At 43.8% G+C, this 9,028-nt stretch overlaps 1 protein-coding gene across 1 annotated transcript; it reads right to left on the bottom strand.

Annotated features, from left to right (window-relative positions):
- Nucleotides 1-236: 236 nt before the first annotated feature.
- On the bottom strand, nucleotides 237-8,532 carry SNX12 (sorting nexin 12). Its single transcript, XM_012736225.2, has 4 exons — nucleotides 8,168-8,532; nucleotides 3,648-3,743; nucleotides 2,947-3,071; nucleotides 237-2,089 (listed from the first exon to the last, which is right to left on the bottom strand). Exons 1-4 carry the CDS (start codon nucleotides 8,330-8,332, stop codon nucleotides 1,987-1,989), a joined length of 489 nt encoding a protein of 162 aa, XP_012591679.1. The 5' UTR covers nucleotides 8,333-8,532; the 3' UTR covers nucleotides 237-1,986.
- Nucleotides 8,533-9,028: the final 496 nt, after the last annotated feature.

Raw genomic sequence — 9,028 nt, forward strand, 5'->3', positions numbered from 1 at the left:
GTAGGTATGTTACCTCTGTGACAAAGTCAGTTGTAAGTTGCAAGAAGGATAGGTAAATATCACTACAGGCAGTTAGAATTCTGCTTTTTAAAAAAATTTAAAATTTCCCCTGAGAAAACAAGAAAAAAATTAAATACAAAACTTATTACCTCAAGACACTGGCTATGTTGTATGATTTATGCACAGCATAGACACTAAAAAATACTAAATATACAATTTAAGCAGGAAAACAGAGGCTTGCTTCACAGTGGTTTAATATGAACAGAGGTGAATATGACATTGTCTGACAGAAGAATCAACAGTTTGCTGAAAAAAAGCCCCGAGTCAGGATATATACACAGCAGAAATGGGGCCTCAGACTCTCAGCACTTGTGCACAATGAAAGAGGGAACCTTTTTTTAAAAAAGTCTATAACAGAGGATACAAATCAAAAAGGCAGCAACAACACCAACATTGGCGAGGTGGGAAAGGGAGCAGAGCCTCTCTCTAGGGGCTGCTCGGCCCCTGGCACAGGCTCAGCAGCTAGAGAGCTGTCTCAGGGAACTTTAACATTTAGATAGGCTCCAAATCCATGTCAAAATCCAACCCTAATCTCTCTGATCAGGGTCATGTCAGAATCAGCAATCCTTTTCCCCAAGGCCTTGTATAGAAAACTCCAATCTTTCCATGATAGGGAGTCTAAGCAAAGAGCCCCCACTTTTCACCCGGCACCAGAGTTAACTTGCTCTCATCCCACCACTTGGGACAGAAATCAGGCCCCAACAAACAAACCACCACCTCCCAGACAGAGGCTCAGGACAGCTGCCAGCCTCAAGAAGCTGTTTCAGACTCTAAGATTTAGGAAATTCACATCCAGCTGCTATCCCTAGTTCAATTTCTGGGGAAAATACTGGAGTTGCGTGGCAAACAAGTGCAGGCAGTTCAATAACCCTGTGACCAAGCTGGGGAGAGCAGCGACGACTCTTGACCCTGAGCCCCATTCAACAGCTCAAAGTGCTTAGTGAGAAGTCAGAGACTATGGGGTTTGTTTGTGTGCTTCTGCCCAATGGCAGCACTAAATGGGATAGGGGGAAAGGAGAATGGAAGGAAGAGAGTGGTGATGCCCTTCCCTACCAATGGGAGGAACCTAGAACATGATCAACTCCCACCCTTCACGGAGCTACCTGGTAGTGGTGAGTTACCCCCACCCATCAAGCCACCAAACCTGCAAAGCTAACCCATAATGTAGCAAGGGCTTGGGGAGGGAGAACTGCTGACCCATATTAACTCACCTACTGGTGAGTGGGTAGCCAGAATGGGAAGCCACAAAAGGAGAGGGGCTAGGCAATAGGAGCTCCCCTACTGCCCTATGGCTTTCTTCTGACTCTGAAGCAGCCATGATGATGGGCCCAGAAAATCCACACAACAGAATGCTTGGACTCTAGGAGGATTACTGCCATGAAAAGCAACAAGGGCGAGAGAAAGGAACAAAAGAAACTGTTAAGAAAACTGGGAGCAGGCCTAGAGAAGAAAAAAAAGGAGAGCTTCTGGTTCTCTACCACCTTCCCAAAAAGGAAAAAGTTCATGCAGGCAGGAAAGGCAGGGTTTTTCCCTGCTCAGTGTTCCTGGTTAAACCTAAGAGTAAGAAAAATCCCCTGGACTTGCAGCATCAGTATGTATCCAAGTGCCTTACCAGCACAAGACCCCCTCCCCCCAAGGTTAGTCTTCTGGCATGGGTAAATGCCCAAGAAATTGCCTTCCAGTCCAATCCCCCCACCCACCCCCCAACCCCAAGCAAAGAGCCTGTGGTTTCCCACCTCTCCTCAGAGAAGAGGATCCTAGCAGAGTGCCCACACGGTGTAGTCAGGTACCAAGGAGCACAATGCCAGACAGTCTATGAGGCCAGGGGATGGGCAGCCAACTTCAGATCAAAGAGAGAGAGAGGCTTAGTGTAAAAACCAATGTCATTTCAGCAGGAAAGTAGAGGGCAAGTGGTGAGAGGGGCTCCTACTGGCGCACCTTCCCAGGGACGTAGTTCCTGTCAATTGCCTCCTCTTGCAGGAACATGTGTAGGCAGCGTTCGTTCTGAGCCAGTGGGTGCCCAGCAATTCTAGGAAGAGACCAAGATGGTTATCAGTAGTATTTGGAGTCAGAGAGAATTAGCAGAGGGATGGGAGTGTGGATAGGGGAGGAAGGGCAAGATCAGCCCTAAGGTTCAAGCCACTGGAGGACAGCAGTAGGATACCACCTCAACCCTAATATTGTACAGGGAAAGGGGGCATAGAGGGGCAAGGTAGGGAAATCCTGAGATACAACCAACATGTAGTGCTTTCTTAGGCCCTAACATACAGGATCAGAATTCTGCTCAAAGGAATGGAGTTTTCCCACCACACAGTTGGGACCATATCATAGTACCCATTAGAAAAGATGAGGTAGACAAAACATAAAGAAGGACCATGCCTCGTTCTCATGTGACCTTGTGGACAAAAAGAAAAAAAAAGAAAGTAAAATAAATTGAATTAAAAAATGTAAACAAATAAAAATAAAAAATAAAAAAAAAGAAGGACCATCCTGCGCCGGGTGTGGTGGCTCACGCTGTAATCCTAGCACTCTGGGAGGCCGAGGCAGGAGGCGGGAGGATCGGCTGAGCTCAGGAGTTAGAGACCAGCCTTAGCAAGAGCAAGACCTCGTCTCTACTAAAAAAATAGAAAGAAATTAATTGGCCAACTAAAAATATATAGGAAAAAAAAGTAGCCGGGCATGGTGGTGCATGCCTATAGTCCCAGCCACTCGGGAGGCTGAGGCAGGAGGATCGCTTGAGCCCAGGAGTTTGAGGTTGCTGTGAGCTAGGCTGACGCCACGGCACTATAGCTGGGGCAACAGAGTGAGACTCTGTCTCAAAAAAAAGAAAAAAAAAGGACCATGATGGCAAAAGTAGCAAGCAGAGTCCCCAGGAACTTGGCTTACTTGTTTATAAACTGTTCAAGGCCCTGCCTCCTTTCTTCAATGAAAGACTCTTCAAAGATCCCTTCATCTCCTCGGAAAGGGAGCTGCCGCTTCAAGGCTTTCCCAGGCAGTGGTGGTACTACAATCTGCAGGCAGACACAAAATATCAGCCACACGGGAGACAGACAGAGTGGGAACGAGATGGTAAAGCATTGTATACCTCATTTCTTATTAGGCATTGGGTCCATCCTGTCCCACAGCCAGCAACTTGCAAAAACTAAGACCATAACAGTCAGGATGACTCACATCAAATAATTAATCCAACTCTGTTTCTGTGGGAGGAGAGGTTTACCATCTCAAAAGAAAGGAAATAAACTCCAAATAATCATTTCTTTCCCATCTGCTACCATCCAAGAATTTAGCTAGGACTTTTCCAACACCATACTTTCCATTCTTAGCACCTATAGGGGTTAAGTTGTACAACTTTACTAGCTACCAAAAGTAGCTAATAGTAAAAGTAATAATTTTTTTTAATTTGACCTGAATTTACCACTTTCAAGTTTCAAAGGGTTTCCCTCAGATCCAATATATTGAGATTTGGTAGATAAGAATGTGTTCACTCTTTCCATTCCCTTTGAGATTTTGTAGACTATAAGAGTATGTCTTCTAAGCCTATGTAGATCTCCTCCTCCAAGGGCACCACACAGAAAATGGGGCCATACCTTACTATCTCGCTCCAGCTCATTCTTCAGCCACTCAAAGTCACTGTAGCGCCGCCGTACACAGGATTCCTTCAGCTTGAAGATAGGTAGGTTTGTCTACAGGGAGGAAGAATGAAAGAAGAGAGATAGTAAGTAGTGTTCAACCTGTGGTGGGCACTTGTCAGAACCACTTCACCCAGTGAAGAAATAGCTCCTATGAACCATGCTCCCATACCCTTTCAAAACACCACTGAGTGAATACCAACCTTTATCACATCCAACCTTGTCACGGTTGGTGATCAGAAGTCCTGTGCTGCTTAGAATTTATCCTACAGATAGACTTATACTTGTATGTAAATATGTATATACAAGAGTTTCAACTGCAATTCATTATTTGCAATAATAATAAATGTCTATCAACAGGCAATTGGTTAAATGAATACGGTACACCTGTGTAGTGGAATACGCCACAACTATGAAAACAATGTGAAAGATGTATATGCCAGTATGGAAAGATATTAAGTGGTAAAATCAATCTCTATTTGTGATTAAAAAGAAATATATGTATAAATTTATACTAATGACTAAAATATTTATGAAAAGATAAATAGTGATTGACTTTGGAATGGAGGGGGAGAGTCACATTTTTCCTTGTACAATTTGAATTCATCATGTGCATATATCATATTTTCCATTAAAAAGTGAATTAATCTACTAGACAAGACTCCTGCAAAAAAATAAAAATAAAAAAAATAAAAAAAATAAAAAGTGAATTAAGTTCTCTGTAAAGAAGAGAAGGCATGTCCAAGGCATGCCTTCCTCTGATCTTCCTGTCCAAATCCTTTCCATTCTATAAGTCCCCACTCAAGTTTCACTTCATACAGGAAAATCTCTTGACAACACCAATTGGATTTATTGGTCCCCCTCCCCTCTGAACTCCTGTGACTTTTATACTTTGGTATTGTACAACACACTATTATTTTATGCATTATGTTTGTTTTGTCCACCTAACTATATTATAATCTCATTAAGATTAGGAACCATGACTACTTCTGCATCTTCTAAAATGCAAAATATGCAAGTTACTCAATAAAGACTCAATTACTTGAGACCTTATGTATCTGTTTATCCTCTCCTTATCTAGAAAATGCAGACGAAATAGCCATTACATAAGTTGGCTTACCATAGCTTATTCCCTGATATAAATCAGCTGATTCCCATATCTTAATCACTGAGAAAATTCCCAAGGCTCTAGTGGCAATGTGAACCCTCTGACAAAGTCCTGATCTTCACTTCTGTTTACAAGTTCTAAGCAGAAATAGCCAACCACATGTACTACTATTGACTATATTTCCTACCAGTCAATTCAGATCAATGGATGGGCAATAAAAGGAACTAGTTCTCTCCTTTCTCCACTCTTGGCATGAAAAGAGGATCTTGGAGCTTTGCTAGAGCTTCACACAGTCCTCACTGTATCATGCTTTATAGTCCTGGAATCTGGAAATTGTTTTTCAGAATACAGTTCTGATATAGGTCATCAAAAGCCAAATAACTGGCCGACTTACATTAGTTACAACTCTACCCATGAACATCAAGTCCAAGGAATTTCGATGGGTTGAAATGGAGAGAGATACATGTAAAATAATATTTTATTACTTCAACCATTTTATAAAAGAATAAATAAGAAACTGGAAACAGTGGTTTCTTCAGAAAGGGGAACCTCTGGAGGGTAGAGGAGGGAGGGAGACTTAGTTTTTACAGTATACCTTTTTGTACCTTTTGAATTTTGTACCATGTGCATGTATTAACTAACCAAAATAAACCATTATAGAAAAAATTCTCAGAATCTTGCAAGAAAAAGTCCTTCAGTCTCATGTGATTTTAGGTTTCCATCAGAGTTCATTACAGATACTGTGATCCCCAAACCATAGAACCTTAACTAGTAGACCTACACAGAAACCAACAAAGGACCAAATAAAAGAAAAAAAAAATGCTGAGTAGATTGTTCAAGATACCCACTGCCATTTTGTGGACTTCCTCCTCTGAGAAAAATGCTATTCTTTCCCTATTCCCACAGGATGGTGACAATAATGGCCTTTCATCTCAGCAGCCACCCATCTAAGGAAGGGGCTACTACATACTAGGATAGTCTCCTGGCTCCAACCAACAAATCATATAGGAAGCCAGGATTGTGCAGTACAGGATATTGAGAGTCCTTTGGCTCTGATCAACACAAAGCTGGGTGAAAGGAGAGAAAGAAGCAACGTTCAATTTCACAGGACAAATGGCATTTAAGAAGTTCCACGTCATGTAAGGTCACCATAACACCTCTCTAGACTCCCCACTGCAGGGAAGGGGAGATTCCTTCCTGAGCAAAATGAAAGAGAACAGCTTCAGAGATATTTAGCTATTATACAAAGAAAAAAAGTCAGTGCCATCTGTTTCTACTATACTATGCAGATAGTATAGTAGAATGGGCTGTGCCCAACTCTCACAGCCCATTCTGTAAGTCTCATGCTCCCTATAATGTATACCATGATCAATCACTTAAAATAGCAATTTAAAACCAAATGATTTTACCAACGATTTTAACTCCAAAACAGAGTTCAATAAAAACGTTTAAAGCCGATACAACCAGACAAATTAACATAAACAACACAAATTAACTCAAACCCACAGAACTAGGAACCACCATCAACTTTATTATCATTATACAATTTGAAATTGTGGAAGGGACTAATGAAAAATTTAGTAGGTAGAAAAATTTTGCACACTAAAGTTTTGCAACTCAGCCTTGTCAAAAGGGACTAAAGTGTAGTCAAAAGAGTCAGACCGACCTGGGTTCAAATCCCAACCCCATTTTACATGTACCTGGGCAAGTTACTTAAACTGCATTCCTCCTCAGTTTCCCATTTGTAAAATGGAATTTTTGTAAGGATTAAGATAGAAACTAAAATCTGGCTCAGTGCCTGACACATAGTAAGCACCTGGTGAAAAGTCCCTATTCTTATTAGAATACCTGAAATAGAGAGCTATTTCATTCATAATACCTACGACTCTCGGGTAATGCATCGAATGACTCCAAAACCCCACAGTAGAGAGCTGTTATGCTGAACAAGTTATGCCCAGGCTCCCTCAGGTAATTAAGTTCTCCACCACTGACAAGTCCCTGCCTTTATCGTATTTTGAAGGACCTAAATATCATTCTTCCCCAAAGAGATGATTTCAAATAGTTTTTATATAGACAAGTGTTTCTGGAGTTTTGGTATTCACTTTTCTTTCTTCAGTTTGGACTTTGCCAAACTTGGAATTTGGAGATCATCATTTCTCAATTAGATTTCAAAGCCCTGGTAGGAGACCACATTTTCTTATTCGGTTCATTCCTTCCAAAATGAAAGCACATACACTCTTTTAAGTCTTCAATGCTGTTTGAGCAGGATGCTGTCCATAGAGAACATTCTGACCTTCTAGTCTGAAAAGAAAACATAAGGAAAACTAGAAAATGGTTCTCAAACATTTTCGCCTATAACTATCTCAACTGGGCAAAAGAACCTGCAAACCATGTACTCCATCTGCACATTCTATCCTTGTATTGTGGACTAAGCACTAGAGAATAAAGTCCTCTGTAGTGTGCATGCTGGAAGAAGCCACTCCTGGGCAGTCCTGAAATGTCATTTATTAAAGTAACTACAGACCAAGGTCAGAATCCAAAAGGTTAATCTAGGATAGAAAGAAAAAAATAGGTATTCATATACAGAGAAAACAAATGAGAGCTAATAAATATTGAAGTAAACATTCTGGATACTTCAAATCTGAAGGATGAGCACAGGATGAGAGCAATGACTGACAATCCACCAATCCCAGGGCAAGGTTTCATGATGAGACACAGCATGTAGTACCTGAGAAAACTTAAGCATAAAACAAACACTTCTCTCCTTCAGATGCGAATCCTACACAAGTCAGAGAAGCACACAATCTCAAGGAGACTCCCTTTCTTATTTCTGCTCCCACAAGCCCACTCTCTCCCTTTTCTGGAGTCTATCTTTCGTTTAACCCAAGGCTTTGCTTAACTCCATCATCCCAGGGAGACCTCATTAGAAAGAAGCCCAGCCTTCCTGCCCTCTCTCCAGACTGACTTCCCACAACCCAGTTTAGTTAAGAGACACAGCGATACATCGATATATCGCCTTGGCTTTCCATCCCCCAGCCCTCTTCCACCCTCCCTTCTTTCTGTCGCTACAGTCAGGATTCCTATCTCCTTGAATTCCTCACTCTAATCTTTTTCCATCCTCCCCACCCTATCCAGCCATGCTTCACTTTTTCCTCATGGGTTCTGTTTTCCCTCACCCCCGTCCGATGGAGTTTTCTGCATCCTCCGGCCACAACCGAATCTGCAGACCTCTCTCCAAACCTATCAAGTCCCTAACCCCCAAGTGACCCCTTCGAGCATCTTCTCCGCCCTTAGCTGTCCCCATGGCAGCCCCTCCCCGCCCCACGCCGCCCCGTCCTCCCTCAGCTGTCTCCCTCACCCCGTGACTCACCCGCATGCGAACCTCATAGGTGGTGAAGCGCGCGCGGCCCACGCCCACCGTCTGAGGATTAAAGATGTCGATCTCCAGGAAGTTACTTGGCGGTCCGTAAGCGTCGGTCAGGTCCTGCGGCTTGGAGTTAAGGCGCCGAGTGTCAGCGACAGCCGTGTCCGACATCTTTCCGAAGGAGAGACTGGGACCGGGAAAGGGGGGTGGGGAACAGAGGCCAGAGGCAGGAGCGCGCACAGCCCCTCCCGCTTGCAAAATAACCAGCCAACCCACAGACAGCGGCGACGCGCGCGCGCACGCACGCGCACGCACGCGCACGTCGCCCCGGCGCCAGGCCCTGCGCCCTGAATAGCTGCCTCGTTGACTGCAGCGCGTCCTGTAGAGAGGAGGCCTCATTCAGGCTTCCGGGTGGCATTTGGGGCCGCCCCGGAACCTGCATCTGCAGTATGCACCGCGCAATACCCAGGGAAGCTCAGCAGGCCGGCCCGGCCAATCGCCGCGCCTCAACCCAAGAAATCGGCTCCTTACGAGTATCAATCAGCAGTGGGCACTGCCCAGCAAGCTGGGATCCTGCAGTGATAGGCCCAAGCCCGGTGACCTGAATAAGTCGGGATTTTCCGCGAAAATAGAAGAGTGATCTCTGGAGGGTGGGGTTCCAACAATAGTACCAAGAACCTAGAACGCAACCGTGCCACTTGCGCCGCAGATAGTTTCAATTCATGCCACACACAATTGAGTGCTCACCGAGCTCTATATATGGTGCCAGGAAAGCAGCAAGCAACTAGAAGGAAGTAAACAAAGATGACTTCTCAGGCTCTCTTTTCAGGAAAATTGGGCATATCTTAGCTCCTCACTTGTTACCAC

This window comes from Microcebus murinus, chromosome X (genome assembly GCF_040939455.1).
Source record: "Microcebus murinus isolate Inina chromosome X, M.murinus_Inina_mat1.0, whole genome shotgun sequence".
NCBI lineage: Eukaryota > Metazoa > Chordata > Mammalia > Primates > Cheirogaleidae > Microcebus > Microcebus murinus.